General features: G+C 36.8%; 1 protein-coding gene across 4 annotated transcripts in view; it reads right to left on the reverse strand.

The window, feature by feature from the left end:
* The window catches only part of CRB1 (crumbs cell polarity complex component 1), a 277,370-nt gene that overhangs the window by 44,654 nt on the left and 209,778 nt on the right, over positions 1-22,938 (reverse strand). For all 4 annotated transcript variants that reach the window (XM_031003564.3, XM_055378481.1, XM_004028096.4 and 1 more), the window contains 4 exons: positions 14,203-15,159; positions 8,161-8,708; positions 6,559-6,724; positions 586-1,492 (listed from right to left, as the gene is read on the reverse strand). In XM_031003564.3, coding sequence (XP_030859424.2) covers positions 586-1,492; positions 6,559-6,724; positions 8,161-8,708; positions 14,203-15,159 — 2,578 coding nt within the window. The remainder of the gene's footprint in view (positions 1-585; positions 1,493-6,558; positions 6,725-8,160; positions 8,709-14,202; positions 15,160-22,938) is intronic.

The raw sequence follows: 22,938 nt of genomic DNA on the forward strand, positions 1-22,938 counted from the left end.
TATGTGTTAATTGACTATGTTATTGTTAAGGTTTGTGGTCAACCAGGCTGATAGTTGTTACGTTTTGGGAGAGTTAAAAGTTAAATGTGGATTTTCAACTGCACATCAGCACCTCTAACCCCTGCGTTGTTCAAGAGTCAGCTGTATACTTTAATGTACTCTTTTCGGGATTTTAGAGTATTTACCTGCCTGAAATAACCCAGGGCATTATTTTAGCAATAGAAGTCATGCCTTCCCTAACAATACTACATTTCAGCTTTTGCATTTATTGTAAATGCATTTGTTTCCCGAGGCCTTGAAACTGTTAGACCCTGGGGCTACAGTTCATGAGACATATTTTCACACAGATGACTGAGAAAATATTTTGCTGAAAGTCTGATTTAAACACTACCTTTCTGACCTGTAGAATATCCTGGTAAGTGAGATCCCATCTTAACATGACCAAATTGTGACGGAAGCTACCAGTGTCACCCTGTTCAGCACAGTATATATGTATACCTTGAGGAGAGAGCTTTCCAATTTGACAAGAACAGTGATGCAGAGTATAGCTTCAAAGACCAAGCTTCATGTGGACTTTATGCTCACCTGCAAAATTTTCCTGTAAAATTTCCAAAACAGAGGCAAGAATAGCCATTAGTATGACTAATGCAGGTGGCTCCATTTGCACACTGGTGACTCTGACAGTTGTCTATATCCACTTCACAGTTCACACCAGTGTATCCAGGCTCACATGTGCAGTGGTAGGCTGCAACTCTGTCAGAGCAGTTGCCATGGATACAGGGGTTTGAAAAGCATTCATCGATGTTGAGTTCACAGTGTTTCCCTGACCATCCCAAGGGACAGGAGCAATGATAAGAGCTATAGATGTCTTCACAGTTTCCTCCATGCAAACAGGGGTTGGAGTTGCAGACATTTAACTGCAAACAGCCAGTGACCACTGAATTGGTAGAGATTTTGAGAAATTGCTCTTCCTGAGGTTTATTAATGAAACCATGAACATTTTCAAAGTAAGAGAGATAAATGCCTCCGATTTCTATTGTACTTAGACACCCTTGCAGGCCCTTTATATTGTCAATAGCTCTGTCTCCCACATATATATCTGTATTATCCTTCAAAAAGTTGAGGCTTCCAGTAGCAATTGTGCTGGTCACAAAAGGTGTTTCGTTGTCCACTTCCATTTGCCACCTGGAGGTCTGGGACAGTGGGTCTGTCATGGAAAGGGTCACTTCGTGCCATGTGCCATCATTCACTGACTGCAAACTTGTCAGACTTAGCATATAAAAGCTGTTGCCACTTTGCAATTGAAAGAATAATCTGGAATCTTGAATGCTAATATTAAGAAATTCAGGCTCTTTTTCTGCATGCAATATTATTACATTTGCATCCCTTGTTCTGAAACCAAATGCGATATTGGTGAGTTCTCTGGTAATATTCCCATTGCTTCTGAATAATATTTGACTGCTTTGTCCATTAAAAACAGCATTTGCAATACCTAATGAGAGAAGGTGATAATAATCAATAACTTTATGAAATCTATAGTTTGCTTAATGACCATTATTAATACTAATGATCATTGTGTTAACATTGCATATTGACTATTTGATACATGTTACATACTGTGCTAGTTGCTTTTATATTATTTCTAATATCAAACTTTTGAATACAGGTATTATTATTATCCCCATTTTATGGAAGAAGAAGTTGAGACTCACAGAATTTAAGTAATTTTGTTCATGGTCATGTAATTAATAAATAACAAAGCCAGAATGTCAAACCGGGATGGTCTGATAGCAAAACCAAAACTATACATTTCTTTTCCAGTGAAATCCTAATGCATGCCAATTTTTATTTTGCATTTGCTCCCACAAATAAAGCATTGATAATTCATTTTACACATAAATAAATTGAGCAAAAAGAAATCACAAATCTAGCTATGGTGACACAGAAAATTAACAGTGGAGTCTGGCTTCTGATTAAGCTGATGAGTACGCAGTTAAAAGTAGCATTCCAAATGACTGATTTACTTACCTGGTAAAACTCCAATTATGTGACAAGCTGCAAATTCTGTATCTACACCCAAGTACTTTCGTATACAAGCATATCAATTGCTCTCATGCTATATGTGAGCAGAGCACTTTGGGCAATCCTATTGCATTTTTCTATTAAAAACTTTTTCCCCATTCTATAAGATGATTAACAAACAACTTGTTCTGTCTCTTAAAATATCTAATTCTATCTCGGCTTATGATCTCACCTAATATTTTCTTGAAAAAACAGAGCTACCTCAGATATCCATCAAATCTGTAAACCTAATATTATTTGGATCCACACTGCATTCTATCCTGCTATAAGAGACGTACTGTCTGTATTCCCACCAAGGTCAACTCTACCAGTTATGCACTGGGTCCTACTGCTTTTCACCTTTTAAACATATTATTCCTCTATGCATTCTTTTTCTTTCTTGCATCATCATTTCCCCTTCCATTTTGTTGTTTCCCATCAATATACAAATATGTGTAATTGCTTTAATCTTAAAAAATAAAAATACACACGAAACAGTACCCTGACATCCCCCAATCCTGCTGCTTTTTTGTCTATTTTCTTTACCAGCAAAACTTAATAATTTTATATCCCCATGGTCTCACTCTATTATTCCTCATTTTCTCTTTTATATATGCCACTCAGGCTTTTGTCCCAGTCACTTCACTAAAACCACTTTCATGGTTACAATGAATGACCTCCATGTTACTCAATGCAGTGGCCAATTATCTACTTTTATTGTATCACACTTTTCAGTAGCAAATGACCTGAAAACACTATTATTACATTATCAGGCACTACACCCAACCACCATCATCTTTCATTAAGACTAATTACTTCTTAGTGTCCCTGCTTCTACTGCTCTGCAGATCAATATAACAACCACTCCTTAGTCAAGCTCCATTAGTTATCATCTAAAAAGAAATCCTAAATTCTAAACATAACCACAAGAGTGTACATGATCTGAGCCAGTTGTGGGTATAATCTCAGCTATCTGGGAGGCTGAGGAGGGTGGATAGCTTGAAGTCAGCAGTTTGAGACGATCCTGGGCAACATAATAAGACCCTGTCTCTCTTTAAAAAAAAAATTCATGACAAAATTTTGCCATGTTAAAAAAAAAAGCATCTACATGATCTGGCCCCTGATTAACTCTCCAATTCCAATTCATTCACAGGCCACAGACACAGTTTCTTGCCATTCATTGAAGATACACCAAGCTTGTTCCCAGCGCAGGCCTTTTACAATTGCTGTTACTTATACCAATAATATTATTTCCCCAGATCTTCTTATACTTGGCTTTTCTTAGTGTTAATATCGCTCAAATGTCACCTCCTCTGAGAAGCTTTTCCCTGACTATCCAAGTTAAAAAAACTGCCTCCCTGCATTCACTGTCTATGCTTAATTTTCTTCATAGCTCCCGTTACCACTTACAATTACGTTTATTTGTTTACTTGTTCCTTCACTGTCTTTCTGCACTAGGACATAAGCTTTATGAAACCAAGGATCCTCTCTGTCTAGGTTATCACTAAATCCTTATGCATAAGCTTGTGTGTCCCTTATGTATAGTAGGTGCTCAGTAAACATAATTAAATGAATACTCTATGAAAATAACTCCATCCTGTATCCTGAAAAGTGAGATAATGATTAGAAACCACAGCAGGAGAAAATTTCAGTGTATCATTCAAGTGTATTATTTGACTTAATTAAATAAAACAATTCCTTTGATCTTATTGTTTTTTTACTGTGTGTGTGTGTGTGTGTGTGTGTGTGTGTGTGTGTGTGTGTGTTTCAACCAGGTTTGGAGTTGGGAATTTAGGGGAAAAAAGAGCAACAAGTGTTTCATTACATGTTTTTAAGTAAATGTTAAAATGAAAAATCTGCAAAATTCTCCAACTCTGAAATGAAGACTATGGTCTATAATGCTATATAAATATATTTACTAACTCTGCTGAGCACACTGAAATCATGTCTTCTGATCTGGGTAAAAACCACGATATACCTAATCACTTTTGTACTTCACCTTTTCTTTGGGGAACTTTACCATAATAAGCACACCTGTATTTAAGATGAGTTGTAAATGTTTAAATCTTGGTACGATACAGAGATAATTAAAGTCCTAAAGGCAAACTCAGAGCAATTTATCAGCTGTACTCTCAAGGGTATCTTGTTCCATTAGACTTAATCTTTTCAATATATTTTAGTTGGAAAGAAAATATAATAGAGTCATAAGATTACATAAAATTAAAATTATGAGAGTAGTAAAAGTGAATTCTGGGTTCATACCTGTCAATTAGAAAATTGATTTATAATTCCTATTGTACACCTATTTATTTATGGTTTCTCTCTACACTAAGATAAGCTATACTTAAAAAATGCTACTGGGACTTTCTAGGGGTGTCAGAGCTGGACTTACTAGTCTTTTGCTATTGGCAATGTTGTAGCAGTAAAGGTTCACTTCACTTCCTTCTGATACATGTTTGTCCAGTTCCTAAACTGATGTGTAGATTGCAGAGCAGTGTGCATACTGTTTTGGGGCTGCCACTGTTTTTAGAAATCCTATTCATTTTTCCTGTGAAAATATTCAAAACAATTCGGACACCAGGTAGAACATAGCTGAGACTAACAACTTTAGTATTTCTATCAAAAGATCAACAGTAAAATTAATAATTAAGAAATTATTTTAGAATAATTAAAGAAGTAGAATGAAAAAGTATCATTTAAAATTTAGTGCCCCATTAAAAACCAATTTACATTCTTTATGCCAACTCATCATGTTTCTATACATGTGTAGTACCTATTTCTGAAGTATGAAACATAAAAGTATATACATTTTTCTAGAAAACTTCCCCAAATGTATATACAGTGTAATGTATTTCATACAGGTCTTTTAAATGATATGATTTTGAAGTACAGAAACATGAAAGTAAATTCATTTTTCTCTTTTTCTCAGTTACTTCGGGGCCCAGTCTAGATAGTATGTCATTGCTACGGACCTTAAGCCAAACTATCCTCTAGTTCCATTCCATTATTTTAGTGCAGTGTTTTTATTTATTTTTTTTTTTTTTTGAGACAGGGTCTTGTTTTGTTGCCCAGGCTAGAGTGCAGTGGTGTGATCCTAGCTTACTGCAGACTCAAATTCTTGGGCTCAAGCAATCCTCCCACTTCTGCCTCCTAAAGTGCTGGGATTATAGGCGTCAGTCACTGCATCCATCATGTATTTTTTTTTATAGTAAGCTGATAATGTACTTAACGTCCACAGCAGTTAAGTGAAAATATTAAGTAAATTTGAAGAAAATAATATCAATTTATTTATTTTACAAATATTTACGTGCAAGAAACCACATAGAAAAGTTTCTTGCCTTGTGAAGCTTATATCCTCGTGATGAAAGAGATGATAGGCAAATATATCAATGCATATGTAACAAAATATCAAGGAACAATAAGAGATAAAAATAAAAATAAAGCCAAGTTGAAGGATGTTTGTGTAGAAACCTGAATGAAGTGACAAAGGTGACCTGTGAATCTCTGGGTTAAGAGAGTTCAGGAGGGAGGTGGTGGTGTGTGGGCCTGACTGTATGGAGCAAAAGAGAGAATGGAGTGAGAATATCAGAAGCATATTGCGGACAACACATTAAAGGGTTTTTTTCTCCCTATTCTTTAAGGCAGAGAAATGAGATGGTAGCTGGTAGGAATAGGAGTGAGGGAGTGTCAAAAGAAATTTTTTGTAATGATGGAAAAATTGATACTGGTGTGTGAGAGAAAAGTTTTAGGAGCACAATCTTTGAATAAGGGGAATAAATTAGAATTCAGTGCAAACTTAGAGGGTTGGCTATCAACTGGACTGTGCATTATTTGAAGTAGGTGAGAAGACAGAATATAAATAACAGTATAGTTGGTGGGTGGATATGTCAAAATTGTGAATACTGTATAGTATTCAAATTGCTAACATTTGGAAAATTGTGTTTTGTAGTACAGAAGATGGACAGGAAAACCTTTCACAGTGAGGGAAATTCTCATAGATAACATTAATTGAGTGCCTAACATGTTTGATTATTTACAGATAAGGTCATAGAATCATCACAAAGAAACCGAAAAGGTAGAAAGTGTTCTCCCTATTTTACAGGTGAGGAAGCTTTATATGATGGAGATCACATGAATTGCCTGAGGCCTCATAGTTAATAAATGGCAATGTGTAACATGCACATATTTATTCTGTGTTCCCAGTAATGAGGGAAGGAAAGTCAGATATTGCCTTGTTAATTCTTTTTCAGGAAATCAGTTTTAAATGATTAAGCATCTAGGTTTAGTGTTGCTGTGACCTCCATTTCCTATCCAGACAGCCACCAAGGGCAGGATGAGGCAAAAGGCCAGTCAGTATTAGCCTACTCGCATAGGGGAAACAACCATAGATTAATTTAATAAACTGGCTTTGTCTATACTCTTTTTCTGTGTTTGCTCTTGGAACAACTCAAATGTCGCAACTTAACTGGTGAGATGGTAGGTTTGAACTCTACCTACATTCAAATCCTTGAAGCACCGGCTGGCACTGGGCTCCGCGAGGACACGGGCTGAATCCACACCACTGAACCTCCTCACAGGCTTTCCCACTTGTGTGGGCAGGACAGGAACAGGAGAAGTCATCCCACCGGGAACGGCAAACACCTCCATTGTGACAGGGGTTGGACTGAGCAGAAAAGAAATCAAAGGTATAAAAAGCACTGGCAACTGAATAGAAAAATGTTGACGGTGAAACCACATATCTGTTATTTTAAAATGCTAATTTCCCTACATCTTTACATTTTAAACTTTTAATATCCATTGTTAACTAAATAGAATAAAAATGACTACTGCCATTACCAACTCCTTTCTAAAAGGGCAGAGTGGTGGCAGAGAGAGAGAAAAGATACATAGCACAAGGAGGATTTTTCAAGTATAGCAGTGTCCTCTGTAATTTACAAATTACCAGGCACTTTTTCACATGCACTAATTACCATTTGAGGAAGGGATTCTTACTCCTGGTTTTACAGATGATAAAAAGAAGGTGTTTCCAGTTGCCCAAGATCCTATACAGAACTGAAACAGTGACACTTGGTACCTAGGTCCTCTAGATCCCAACTCAGTGAGTGCCCTTCCCACATTGGTCTGCCTCTGAATCAGAGACATAGTATTATTATTTGAGTTCTCACAAGGTTGCTCACAAAAAGTATTCAAAATGAAAGTATTTAAAAAGAAATTTATTAGAGCATGAACTGTGTTTGTCCCGGGTCTACTATTAACATATGATTTAGACTAGTTACATAACCTTTCTAAACTTCAGTTACTTTATCTGTAAATAACGTAAATTGGGACAACAACAATGCTAGCTTTCCACAGTAGTCCTTCAATAGAACTAAATGGATTAATCCATGTAAAATAGTGCCTAGTACATTGAAAATGTTCCATAACTATGTTACAATAATTCATTTGTGTATATTTAGAACCAAGCTTAGTGTAGGGCCATAGTTGGAGCTCAACAAATGCTCAACACACAGAAATGCGTTTCCTTTTTTCCCTTTGAAAGGTCATGCAGAGCTGACAAGTTCTTGTATTTAAGCAGCTCTTAGAAGAGCACATAGAATATTTAAAGTAAAGCTTGGGCTTTGAGAAATTATATTTCGGAAGATTTCAACTACCAGAAGGAAATTACCTCTCAGATTTCTCTTGTTGTTGCTGACTTCATAAAAGTTCAAAACAATAGTAGCTGGGCATTTAAAATAAAGTTAACAATATCATCCAAAAAGAGTTAATTCAGTTAAACCTCTGGTGTGCCATTAGGAGTTTAGGAATTGAAATATTATTATACTTAAGTAATTTGATTGTTGTGAGGGTGAGAGAAGCCTATAGCCGAAGTTACTTTGGTTAGTTAAATAGATCCTGATACCAATAAGATCAAGGCCTCATTTCTATGGCTCAATGTAAATTTCACAGTCTTGTTGGAACAATATAGATGAAATATTATTCTATAGTGGTGGGTCAGTAACATCATCTTTATATACAAAGAATGGTTTTAATAAGTTATCTTTTTAATAAAGTAAAAGTTTAGCATACAGTATATACCTAGTTTGTATGAGTAATCATTACCTTGCAGCTGTTGTCTCCAGGACAGCCTTGGGTTACATTGACAAGAACTGGATTGAGAGATGCATTGTTTGCTGGATTTGGAAAGAATTCCAGAGTTTGGTTGTTTAGTCTTACATCTTGGATACAGCCTTTGAAGAATCCACCATTAAGTTCAGTCTCTTGCTTGTCAGGTAGGCCACCAATGTAGATGACATCTCCCTTTTTGATTTTCCATGTAGAAGCAGAAATAAATCCTAGGTTTTGTGAAGACTGATACAGTTCAATTTTATTTGGCTTGATTTTCAAAGATATCAAGTGGACATTTCCATCATTAAGAACAAATTTTACTACTAATTTAGGAGAGTTTGGAGTCAGCATTGCTAGTCTGCCGCGCTCTAGCCAGACACGGATATATTGATAAGTGCTGTTTTCCAAAGCTAGAAGTAAGCCTGATGGTTGAAGCGTTCGGACAAACATGGAGAGGCTGATGGTGTCTCCATAGCTCTCATCAAGGGTAAAGATGACATAACCAGTGGAGTCGTCCTGGCCAAATCTGCCTGCCACATACTCTTCAATGTCAAAATAGAGGAGGAGGAAAAAAAAAAGAAACATCTTAAGGCTCAAAAGACAGAAGGGATGGAAGACGAAAATTATACATTTCACACACACACATGCACACAAGCATACACACTCATACACAGCTTTTAAAGTTCAGGACAGGCTTATTAAATAGAATAATGATTTGGCCTCTTTCTGGACTTCTGAGTTTACTGTATCCCTAAAATAACTATATTTTGGTTTGTAGTTTACACTTCAGGCATATTGATCACAAAACAGACCAAAAAGATCTCTGCACTGATAAACTAAAGAATCTCCCCTTCGCTACCTAAAATATTGGCCTTAATGGTGGTATATCAGACACTACTATACTCCAACTTGGTGGAAGAAATTTTTGGACAAGGGCACTTCATGCAACCCTCTGCAAGTGGACTCTGCAGGGAGTCACAATCTTTGCTACTCAGAGGCACGCTGAAGCAAACATGTCATTAAACCTAATTATTCTTTGTAAAGAAATTTATTAGAGCCTGGACTGTATTTGTCCCAGGTCTGCTATTAGCATGTGATTTAGGCTAGTTACATAACCTTTCTAAACTTCAGGTTTTTAGTCTGTAAATAACATAAATTGGGACAACAGAAATCAAGAATTAGATGATTAAATCTTCTCTTGGGATGACATCTCACATAAGAAGCAAGGCAGTTGAGCAAGGAAAAAGAAGGACCCTTCCTTCTGTGGTCCTGGTTGGGAGTAGGAAAGGCACAGGAAACAGAGAACTTGGGGCAAAGCTGAGTATTAAACCCACCCTGCATTTCCTGTGGTCAGAGGAGTTAGTGATGCTCATATGTGGCAATGCTATTGATGTGCATCACCTCAAGAAAACTCTTGAGATGTATAAAAATAAAAACTGACATTGTAAAATATGGATGACATGGTAGGAAGAAAACTTCCCATCCTCATCAAGCTTACATTCTAATTGGAGGAAAGACACCAGACACAGATAAGGAAGCAAACTATATAATATGTCAGACGGTGAGAAATCCTTTAGCATAAAATGTCAGGTAGAGAAAGGGAATAGGGCGATTTGGAGGGGTGGAATTGTAATTTTAAATAGAACAATCAGGGAGGAACTCTGAGAAAGTGATATCTGAGCAAAAGCCCAAAGTTATACTAAATTATTGTAGTAACTCAAGAGAGAAATGATGATGGCTTGGATCAGTGGTAATGTGAAAGTGGTCAAAAGTGGTCAGATTTTCAAAATATTTTGAAGGTAGGTACAACAGAATTTTCTGGAGCAAGTTCATCTCTAAGGCTTTGGGCCTAAGCAACTGGAAGCATGGAGTTTCTATTTGCAGAGATAGGGAGGAAAACTGGAGGAACAGATTTTTGGGTGAGGTGGGAGTCCATATTAAATTTGAGATGCCTTTTTGGATATCCAAGCAGAAGTGACTAGTGGGGCAGTTGATATAGAGGTTCAGGCAGGATGTTCTGATAATGTGGGATTTGTTAGTATATACCACCTTCCATCGGCCCCACCTTCAACATTGGGAATCACATTTCAACCTGAGATTTGGAGGGGGCATACATCCAAACCATATTAGATATTTAGAGCCACAAGACTGGATGAGATCACCAAGAGAGTGAGTATATAGAGAGAAAATGAGAGGTCCAAGAAGTAAGCCCTTGGGCATTAGACAAGTAGAGGTAAAGGAAATGATGCAAGAGTAGCCAGTAAGATAAGAGGAGAACCAAGGGAGTGTGGTGGCCCATAAGCCTAGTGAGAAAATATTTTTTCAGGAGGAGGGAGTGTTTAATTGTGTTAACTGGTATTGAGAAATCAAGTAAGATGGTGACTGAGAATTGACCATTGATTTTGCAGTCTAGAAAGCATTGATAACTTGACAAGATCACCGTCTTCAAGATATTGCTGTCTTCAAGATTTTATATCCCAGTACTAACCAGAAAAAAAGAGCATATTTCAGCATGTCTAAATATCATCATATGGCCCAGCTGAAGTTTGGGCAAAGGTAAGACACATTTTAGTTTAGCTTAACTATAGTAAAACTTGCTTAGACAATCATCTGTGTTTGAAGATCTTCTGCATAAAAGGCTATATTTTCAGAACTCTGTCTTGATTTAATACAGGAACATTGCATTTTGAATCTGCATTTGGAGACCACCTGCTCCAGGCAACTACCGGTAGCTTTCAAAAGTGTACTGTTAGATAAAATAACCCCTTTGAAGAGGTTAACATCTCTGAATACACTGCAGCACTTTCATATGAGATAAAATGCTTAATAAGAAAATTTGGCCCTTGAAGCCCCTGAGGTTTGAAGATATGCCCAGAATCACTCAACCTCAGGGGTAGCGGGGTGCCTGCTGGTCATCCCAGGACGCCTTCAGCATCACTTTGTGGATCTGGATTAAAAGCCAAAACGCAGAGTATTTTTTTTTCTCAGAAGCCTGACTCTTCAGCAATCCTATTTCTCAGAAATCACAAGAAACTAGTCAGCATGTGTGATTTGCTACATGACTTTAGAAACACCTGAAGACACATGACTTGGCTGTGGATTTGGAAGGGTGATACTCATACATGTGGTTGACATGTCATGAAGAGGAACAACATATACAGATAAAAAACAATTTTGGCAAGCTTTAATGATTGATGGAATACAACAAGATGAAATTTAACAAGAATAAATAAGAGCCACTTCGATCTAAATGTGCGTTTATAAGATTAGAGTGGGAGAAACAGGACTATGTGGCATCATGAGTGACAATGATACAAAGTGACGCAATCACGAAGTGTGGCTGCCAAAAAGTCAGTGTTGTATTAAGCTGAAAAACAGAAGCACATTATCTAGAATAAGGGAGGTTATGGCCCTGTGTGTCACTGTATCATCCAGCACATACAGACATCACATCTTAGAAGGAATAAAAAGAAGCAAATATATTCCAAAACCTGCAAGCAGCTGATGAAGTGTCAGAAAACTATGTCATATGGCAAACATTAGAAGAAACGGGATGTTTAGCCTGAATAGAAGTGATGGTTTAGATGGCTCGAGATACTTTTCTTCAGATATTAAGTATTCTCAAGCAGCAGGCAAGTTGAGATTTTTATTTGCATGTCTTCCAGAAATGCAACATGGTCAATGAAGGAAAGCTATGGGCAAATCCTATTTTATTTCAATATAAGGAAACAACTTTTGGGCAATTTTTGGCAAGATGGAGTGAGTGATCTATTTGTGAAGGTGTTTGAGCAGAGATTTGAGCCACTACATTTGGCAGGTACAATTGTGTTAAAAATTCAGTCATAGAATGAATCTTTTTCTATATCTAGGAAACTATAATTCTAAGAGAATAAAATTCTCAAAATCTAGGTATATGGCTGAAAAGAAGAGATATGTAAATTGCTTTTGTAAATCAAATGTTCGCCAGAGAGCAAGAGGTAGGTGATGCCATTTATTCTGAGTAGTAGTATCTTGAATGCTTCATGTTCTTACAAACAGTCAACACAAGATATGCTGAGAGAACTTTATGGACACTTCTGTGAACTAAGCTTAGTTAAATCCTTTTCAGCACTCTTTCTGTTGAGAAATTAGATTATTTAAAAAAGATCAACCTTGATACATTGGAAATCACTATGTCTTTTGTGTTTAGTCAGCCACCAAAATCCTCTATCCAGTCTCCTTGTTCATTACAGTGTATACCATGGTTGGAAAACATTGAGCCAAATATGAGTGCAAGTCATGAATGGGCTGAAGTTTGCCTTTGTGCTTTTTAGTATGTCTCCTCCCTCTTGCACATATATGTACAGTAGCAGAAAGACTCCATGTTCTCATTACTGCTTACAAGCAGTTTGTAGTGGGAATAAACTCTCCAGGAAACATTCCTTCAAGATAACAGAAAATACAGAGTATTTTAATTTTATAATGAAGAGGTGATATGAAAAATATAATTTTCCTTACATTTATACCAAGAATTTTCAGAAAGAAAAGATTTCACAGAACTCTCTCTCTCTGTAAAGTGATCTTTTGAAGTCAAATATTTTCATGAGGGTTAAGCAGTTTCAAATAATGTTGGAATATAACGAAACTGGGAGAAGTGGGGGAAGGGTAACCAATTCAGGAACTTGGTTTGAAAAGTTCATGGTTTTCCAAGTTGGATAAAATAAAGAAAACCAGAACCCACTGGATTGGCATCTCTTGAATCTATTTACTAGGACAGTTAACATCACCATGGTCAGTATTAACCTCATGGGTCACTGCATCTGGAAGCCAGTCAAAATGAGTCAGCATCTGTTTGTTATTTTGTATATGTAGTAAAAATATTGCCTTAGGTCAATTAAATTTTTCTTCAAAAAGTGAACATTGCCTCAGCATAATTTCCCTTTTACTCCTTAAAAAAAAATCACAAAACAACTTGCCATTGTACTTAAAATATTACATAGAGCTAGTAGATGCCATACTTCATTGTCAAACAGGTCCATGATTTGTAATGAATATTGTGGTCGGGGTAAACCCTTGAGTAGTTTCTAATAATTCTTAGACATTTGAACATGGAATAGAGTATAGGCTAAGACTGGTTTTAATTTTACTTCATATAAAGCAGAGAAGACTACTTACCAGATGTTGTCCTACTTCAAGTTACTCTAAAATCTTGGGGTAAATTACAGCTGAACTTCAAAGCAGTCCGTTACAATTACCTCTCAGACTTTTTCAATGTATGATAATAATAATAAAAAGAAACAGGTATATATTGATCACTATCAACAGCAATCTCTAGAACAATGTTGGAAGTTAAGGATTTTGAAATACTTTGCAAACTGTGGTTTACTAGAGAAATTAGATCAATTAGTTTATGGCATCTACCAAGTTCTACTATTGTTACTTTCCACATTTTCTTTTCTTTTTTTTTTTTTCTTAAGACACCTAGTATATTATCTGTCTCCTCCAGGGCAACCTTGGAAAAGATACCTTTGAATAAAATTGGCGTTTTATAAAAACGCTATGCTTAATTATGATTGTGGAGCAAGTGTGAATTGCATGGAAAGGAGAGCAAGGAAATGAATATTTACCGAGAATTTACTATGCACCAGATATCATGCTAGTATGTGGCACTGACAAATTTTATGTCTAAGGTTTTTTTTTCAAAAGATTATTTCTCTTTCAAATAAGATTTACAATAAATTTCTGATATGTGACCAATGGTAAAATTGCAGTAGCATTTTGCAAACACAAAGATGAAAACCTCTTTGGAAAAGAGCTATCTGCTTATTTTTTTTACTTCTCTGTATGAGTGAAACTGATGTCCTATGAATCCACTCAAAATTAATTAACGCACATCACTGCCCTCTTCTTTTCTTTCTCATCAGTGGGCAACCAGCAGCAGAAGTCCTGTGGGGTCATTATGTTTCATAGCAGGCAGAAGCAGTCTGGCTGTTTTTGCTGTTTCTGCTCTGCTCTGAGGCATGGCACTCCTAGCCATAGCACTCAGCTTTCTCTCACCTCTCAGACAGTTGGGGCCTTTATAGGGCCTGTGGCAGTCACACTGGTAACTCAGCCACAAGTTGATGCAGCGTCCTCTGCTTTGACAAGGTTGGCTTTCACACCAATCCTTTCTCACACAGCCTGCCTTGACATTTAATGATGAGCCAGACGAGATGTTCTCCAGGGTAATGTGATTCCAATCAATTTTAATGTCTTGGAGACAGCCTACAAACGAAGGTGTGGATGGTATATTATAGAAGTTAGGCAGAGCAACACCACTGCTGGTCATTCCCACTGGTAAACCACCCAAAAAGGAGTTCTGAAAAGCACATATTGATTGATCACTTTCAAGTGGAGAAGGAGCTTTCGCGATGCATTTCTCCTTACAGGAGTCGTCGATTAAGGTAAGGGTCACCGCCTCTGCAAATATTACCTCCACGAAATGCCACTCTCCATCGCTGGTGTTGTGGGAAATGAACAGAAGCACCTTTGACTGATTATTGACCTGAATTGATAAGTGAATGTAGCCACTTAGCAGCTCCAGCTTCACAAACACATCCCTGTTGCTTCGGAAAAGTAGAAGAGCCATTGGCTGAACAGTCTGAAACCTGAGGGCTATGTTACAAACTGAGTCCTTGGTTGTCACTGAGCCACTTTTGACCCACAGGAAGCCATCGCCCTCAAATGAAAGTGTGGTTGTGATTTCACACAGGGACCCGGTGTAGCCAGATGGACACAGGCAGCTGAATCCATGCTGGCCATCTTGGAAGTCAGGGATGCATGTTCCATTATTTAGACATTGCTGATGGGTACAGCCCAGGAGAATATCAGAACAGTCCCTTCCTCCATAAAAAGTTCTAGAAAGGTTATCAAATGGGCAATGGCAAGTATAATTCCCAGGCAAGTTCTCACAAGTACCACCATTTTGGCAAGGGTTTGAAGAACATTCATTGACGTCTTCTTCGCAGTGGATTCCTGTTAAATAATAAAAAAAGTACTAAAATTATATATATTCACATCAAAAATAGAAGTTTCACGTAATTTACTTGTATAATCTTGCGGAAGTGCATGAATAGCTCAGGTTTAGGACTGTAATGGAGTAAAATGTAAACACTTAATAAGGAAAAGTAAAATCAATTCTATATTCCACCTGTGTCATGAAGAAAAAAGATGCAGTCATGGCAGGCTTTGTATTCTTCCTCTAGGAATAATTTGCCAAATACTGTGATTGATTCCAACTATCATTGTCAGATACACATGCAGCACTGAATATCATACAAACAAAAACAAGAAAAAAGATCGCTCTTGGCACTGATGTAAGATACAATTTATTTATTTTGAGACTTTTTTCTCAGACATTGTATATTCTGTCCCTGGCTGCAGATTTCACTCTATTCTACTTGGAAACAGTGATTTTGCCTTATATCTTGTTTATACTTCCCCATAATTCCTAAAAGTTTGCCAGAAATATAAATAGTCCAAACAACTCTCACCATGAAGGACTTCTAAGGTGAATGGAAGGCCCCATTTCCTCCTTCCCTGCAATGCCAGTGTAAAACATGATGTCTATACCATAACAAGCTCCTTTCCTGTTTATTATTTTAACTTCACTTTCTACTTTTTTTTTCTGATTCCAAGTCAAAAAAATATATCTAATTAGGGAATTATTAGAATTCATTTTAAAAAAGTAACATGAATAAGTATAACACCTTTTAATAAGCGTGGCTGTTGCTTTTCCAGGGAGATTCAAATGAACAAAGAGTAACAATAAAAACGGACATATGCGTAGGACTTTATGGTTTCCCCAACATCTTCATTCAAATTATTATATTTGTGCTCACTACAATTTTCTGAGGTTTTCAAAGCAGATATTCTTAGTTCTCTTTCACAGAATAAATTGAGGTGTAGAAAGAGTGAAGTCTAAATTCCAAAGCACTTTTAACATCAGACCCTAAATTAACTAGTTTTTTTGTTTGTTTGTTTTTTGTTTTTGAGATCATGTCTCGCTCTGTCGTCCAGGCTGGAGGGCAGTGGTGCAATCTCAATCTTGGCTCACTGCAAGCTCTGCCTCCCGGGTTTACACCATTCTCCTGCCTCAGCCTCCCGAGTAGCTTGGACTACAGGCGTCCACCACCACGCCTGGTTAATTTTTTTTTTTTGTAGAGATGGGGTTTCACCATGTTAGCCAGGATGGTCTCGATCTCCTGACCTCGTGATCCACCCGCCTCGGCCTCCCAAAGTGCTGGGATTACAGGCGTGAGCAACCACACCTGGCCTAAATTAACTAGGTTTTAAAAATCCAACCTGGCCATGCTCGGTAGCTCACAACTGTAATCCCAGCACTTTAGGGGGCCTAGCTGGGTGGATTGCTTAAGGCCAGGAGTTTCAGATCAGCCTGGCCAACATGGTGAAATCCTATCTTTACTAAAAATACAAAAACTGGCCAAGCGTGGTGGCGCATGCCTGTAATCCCAGCTACTCTGAAGGCTGAGGCAGGACAATCTCTTGAACTCAGGAGGTGAAGATTGCAGTGAGCCAAGATCATGCCACTGCTCTCCAGCCTGGGCGACAAAGCGAGACTCTTGTCTCAAAAAAAAAAAAAAAAGAATCCAATCTGACACACGGTTTTTAAATTAATAATTTAGTGTATTCTCATTTATTGTTTGTTATTAATATGCATGTCTTATTTTTCCATTTAACTCTATGCCCAAATGTGTGTTTTTAAAAATTTAATCCAAAGATTCCTATATTGATAATGTTGGGTCAGAACCCCAGCTATGCTGCTTGATTGTGAGCAGGTCACATATACTTTCTATATTTGTTTCCTCATCTATGAATGGGATTAATAATAGTATTTACATCACAAGGCTCTTTTAAAGATTAAACCAGTTAAGACATGTAAATATTCATAACATTGTTTGGTATATAACAAGTTCTCAATAAGTTTTGGCCAATACTAAAAAGTAGTAAGAAAGAATTACCCTCTAATGACAAAATTCAAATAGTACTGTAGTCATTGAGAGAGACTATTTAGAAAGTGTGGGCATGTGTAGTGTCCTGTAAATTGCATAATTTTATATGAGAAATTTACTTGGACAGCATATTAGTCTAGAATCTCACCAAGTTGTGCTTTCCATGAAGGAAGGAAAATGTCTGTTTTATTCACCAATGTATGTCTAAAACATAGCATAGTACCTGGATTGTATTCACCATTTAGTAATTAATTTTGGAATGAATGAATACATCATGACCTTCCTAAAGTGATTAAATATTTATATAATGCATTTAATCTGATCCAAAACCAAAGTGATCTTTTTGTGTAAACTTTTAGACAAACGTATGCAATGTTAATCTTTGACGATGTACTGCCATTTATGATCTACACATCTAGGCACTTGATTGGACTCTACTGTACTTATATTTTACTGTACTGGGATTACTTTCATACAAGCTTTGTTAATTCAAAAATATTTCAAGCTCTGTGAAAACCGTGGACATATTATAATCTTACTTAGAGACGCCCACAGCACCTACCTGTACAGTGCTAAGGGTATGAATGATTAAATGTTTGATGGATAGAAAGAATAGAACTGAATGGAAGTAATCTATTTGTTATGTAATCATCCTGGGAAGCACAGAAAACTGACACAGGAATTACAGGTAAACTACAGTATATTCTAAAGGGGTGTTCCAATACAAGTTTAATATAACTGAATATGAAAAGTTGAAACTTTTGTATTAGAAGATATTTTACTTAAACTTGATTTTCAAAGGATATTAAGAACAAAAAAATTAATAACAAGTATTTGATTGAGGGTAAAACTATTGAAAAACTGATATGGCATAACAAAAGCAAAACACGATTTTTTCTCCTACCCTATCTTGAAACATATTTAACTGGGGAAGGGTTTCATTGCCTCTAGATAAGTCTTCAGCAGACCCCAGGACTTTTCGGCTCACTATTAGATAGTAGTGTCAAGATCTCTTAAAAAAAAACACACACACACAGCAATTAGAATGGTCAGTCACATATAATGATCAAAAGTTTCAATGCAATTTAGAATAAAATTGTCTTTGTCTGCTAGGCTAACTTCAGGCTGTCTTGAAGGAAGATTTGGAAGCCTTCTTCCCTCTTTCAATCCTTCCGTTGTCTCCATCTTCAGATTTATGTGTTTTGTCCCCTAGAAGACTGAAGTTGGTGGCAATAAAAGGGGGAAGGGGGTACAGAAATTATTCACTTGACTGATACAATATGGCTCCATGGTTTCTGAGACTGGGAGGTGTTTAAAGTTGGTATTTGTTATAAGGGACACTTATGACTTCCTTGGAGCCCACTCTATTCCTGCAGCTGGGACTCACTCTAGAGAACTGTGAAGGCAGGCAGACGTTGCCTCTCTTTTTACTGGCGGCTCATATTTGCTCCTTCCCCAACCCCTTTGCTATTGGTTTACTGACGTTTACTCCTTCTTCCTTCTTTATCAACTCTTTTAGTGGGATTCTTTGACCTTCCAACAGAGGCCTATCGGGAAGAACTATTTTTACACAAACTGCCTACTAATGCTCCTACCATGGGTTCCCCATCTAGACCACAGGATTCACGTACCCTTAACCTGCAGTAGGAGGGGAGCACATTTACTTTCCAACACAGCACAGCAGCAGTTCTTTCTCTCTCTTTCCTGACGCCTCGGGTTAAGAGTCATCACACTGTTTCATCTTTGGATTCCTCAGGCAGGTGGAGAATCTAGTCTAAGTTTCCTGTTCCTTCCCTTCCACCAACTTTAGATGACACTGGAGCGCTCCTGGAAGCTATGGTCACTCTGGTTGAGAATGTAGCATCCAGCCCTCAATTTGATGAGTAAGGTTCAACTCACAACACAGCAGCAAGCCTCTCCAACGAAATCTCCTTATAGACCCACTCCTTCAAATTGCCTCTGAAGAATTTTCACATATCCCTGACATAAGTATAAACCTTTTGGCCAGGCACGGTGGCTCACACCTGTAATCCCAGCACTTTGGAGGCCAAGGCGGGTGGATCATGAGGTCAGGAGTTTGAGACCAGCTTGACCAATATGGTGAAACCCTGTCTCTACTAAAGATACAAAAATTAGCCAGGCGTGGTGGCGTGTGCCTGTAATCCCAGCTACTCAAGAGGCTGAGGTGGGAGAATAGCTTGAATCTGGGAGGCAGAGGTTGCAGTGAGCTGAGATTGTGCCACTGCACTCCAGCCGGGGCAGCAGAGCGAGACTCTGTCTCAAAATAATAAATAAATAAAATAAAATAAAAAATAAAAAAGTATAAACCTTTCAAAAACCTAAAGTCTGTTATCTGTATTTACTTTAACATCTTGTGTTTTTATTTCTTTCATAATTCACTTTGGTACCTGACAGCAACCATACCTTGACCCCTTAGATGAAATTTCAATTGACCATTTTCTCAATTTATAGAATAGCTACTCTATGATGTACTCTCAGAGTACTCTCAGACTACAAACTAGAAGACGTAGACCTAGCCTGAATGTATTTACAATATAATGGAAGGACAAAGTATATATTTATGAAAATGCATTGTACATAGTATGTTCCCAGCAGATGTCGATAATATATGAGAATAAAACTCAGGCAACATTAGAGCATATTTAGGAAAGTTTTAGGAAAAATACTTTGAATGATAGATAATGAAACATCTTTAGATATGAAATCTTCATATTAAATTAAGTCAAATCAATAAATATTGATTACATATCATGTATAAAATATTGCGGATAATATGAAGTTCGAAATAGCCCCTGTCCTCAATGAATTTAATAAAGGAAAAGTAAGACAAATTTGTGAAAAACTAAATGATAGTGCAAGTCAAGACAATACTGAAGAGATTTCACTAGACAGTATACAATAGATTCTAAGTGAATAGTTTGGGCAGTAGCTGCTGCAGAGCCTCTGGAGAAGTTTATCTCTTCAGGCCTGGCTGGGAAGGTCTTATAGAAATAGAATTTAATATAGGTTTTCAAATATAGGTCAAGTTGATAAAGAGGTCCTTGTGGCCGGACGCAGTGGCTCATGCCTGTAATGCCAGAACCTTGGGAAGCCGAGGTGGGCGGATCACGAGGTCAGGAGATCGAGACCATCCTGGCTAACTCAGTGAAACCCCATCTCTATTAAAAATACAAAAAATTAGCCAGGTGTGGTGGTGGGCGCCTGTAGTCCCAGCTACTCGGGAGGCTGAGGCAGGAGAATGGCGTCAACCCGTGAGGCGGAGCTTGCAGTGAGCTGAGATCCCGCCACTGCACTCCAGCCTGGGCGACAGAGCGAGACTCTGTCTCAAAAAAGAAAAAAGAAAAAAAAAAGAAAAAAGAAAAAGAGGTCTTTGTGTGTGTAAATAAGTGAATAAACAAAACACTCATCGATGGGAAAGCTTAACATTTAGAGGTGACAATGAGTTTGGCAATCTGGTTGGCATGTACGATTTACCTAGAAAAATAAACACACAAAGGTTAAATGTAGCCAGAGTGGAGAAGGTCTGGGAACTTACGAGGTTTTTAGCTGTATTTATTTATTTTCTGGCAGTGGGGAGTCATACGTAATTATTGGACAGAAAACCAACATGGTTTCTCATAAAGATCACCTTCACAGGGATATGTAACAGAATGAAGTGGGAAGAAACTAGAGACAGGAAGACCAACTAGGAAGCTATTAAAACTATTGACACATAAGCTTATTAGCGCTTGAAATAAGATGTTTATTTCTTTACAATTTACAGTACACTCTCATTTATCCTTTGTGGGCAAATAAGTGCAGATGGTCGTGCTTTCTATACCATTGCCTACTGTATTTTTTCTTATGATTGCTAAAATTTATGCATTTGATCTTCCATAAAATGTCAATAATTTGATTATGTGTTTCTTTAAATATAAACAGAAAAGCAAGTTTTAAATTTTACCATCACTTTAAAAAGAACAAAAAAAGGAGAGAAAGCCTGTATTAAGATCAATAGTCTGAAGAACAACAAACAGAATTAGGTATGAAAAGTAGAATGATAAACAGCGATTTATGCTTTTACTTCACTTAAAATCAATTCTATTGACATGTCCAATGTAAAATAAAGTCCAACATATTTATTTGATGAACCCAGAAAACTAAAAGTGGGAAAAAAGATAAAAATGTCTCGTATTGGTTATTGGAGGAGCTGGGCAAAGAACAAGATCTGTTGTCAATCAAGATAAAAGGATTAGGGCATATTTATGGGACCATTGGGGCCATTCAGTCTTCTTAATTGGGTATTTTAGTTGAATACAAATTGGTTATTTATGTGCAATTATTTATAGTATGGGATGGATTACTTGAAGCTTATTGTTATTTGCTTATATAAAGTCAATTAATTTAATTAATTAAAAACTGTCACCTCATTTTACTTTCCTAAAATTTTTTTAGTTCAGTATCTGATTCCATGATAATACTGTATTTCAAAAATAATCATGATAGCAAAAATTTCTACCACTTGGTATATCTCATATTTCATTGAGAATAAATCATATTAATGGATAAAAGGAATGTAAACTTTATATTTAGAATTAATATCATTGGATATGAAATGATTTTTGTCATAATTCTCACTTTGCTGAAGCCATGGTTAATGAAATATCTAATATGAAGTTATATAATTTACCCTAGATATATATATATACTAGACATATATACAAAGACATACAAATGAGGAAGTTTCATCTTGATCAGTTTTAATTGACTTAGGATTTTAAAAATTTTAATAAATAGAAATCAAAGTAGAAATGATCTAAAACCAAAAACTCAATGCATAAATATATCCACTTTTCCTTTCTCAAAAGTTTGAATTTTCATTTGATAGTAATATCTGTTATAGCATTAAACAATAGTTGCTAAATAAACATCTTAAAAACACTAAGCATGTTGCAAATTAGCGTATATAAGAAGAGAGTTAGTTACCTATGAGCATTGCCATTAAAATGTGAAAACCATGTGTCCTGGCTCCAAACATCTTTCTGTTAAAAAAGAGGTATCCATCCAAACACCTACTAGGTTGACAGAGTGAGTTTCTGATCATTTTGGACCATATCCAGAAGTGTGGGCTGGTTCTTCAATGTCACCTCTTTCTCGCAGGTAGAGAGTATGGGGACTTGGTTTTGACTCATTTCCCTCCAAGCTGGATCAGTGGGGCTTAGTGTAAGACTCATTTGTGCTGCTTACCAGGCAGATTTGTTATTCTTAGATCCTATCCCTGCTTAACACATGGTGCCTCCCCTTTTTAAGTCACACTAGTGAATGTTATGATCACAACACTGAACGCTGACAGTATTATTATGAAGAAATGAATTTTGGGAAATCTAAACACAGCTTGGACAACTTCTGTTGTGGAAAATTAGGGCCTGATTTTATTTTGCTTTACAACAAAGGAAATGCTGTTTTTGTTTTCTTTTGTTTGTTTTCCTTTTGAATAGTGGTTAAGAAATTAATGGCAACTTCAAATCTATGAAGTATCTATGCAAGGGATAGAAAGGAAAGAAAAATTAAGAAAAAAGAGTAAAGGCTTTTATTGATTGAGACTGTGGCAAGAGTTACTTGTGTGGTGCTCTCAGACAAATTCCAGCCTCTATGAAAGACCAGTTATGCTCCACTCCTTCTACATCCAATGGCATTTAATTTTGTACAAAAGAATAATTTGAATATGTGAGGTGTTTGAGATACACTTAGAGTACAGACAAAAAAGTGATTCTTTTTTGTT

The sequence above is a fragment of the Gorilla gorilla genome, chromosome 1, assembly GCF_029281585.2.
Source record: "Gorilla gorilla gorilla isolate KB3781 chromosome 1, NHGRI_mGorGor1-v2.1_pri, whole genome shotgun sequence".
Lineage (NCBI taxonomy): Eukaryota > Metazoa > Chordata > Mammalia > Primates > Hominidae > Gorilla > Gorilla gorilla.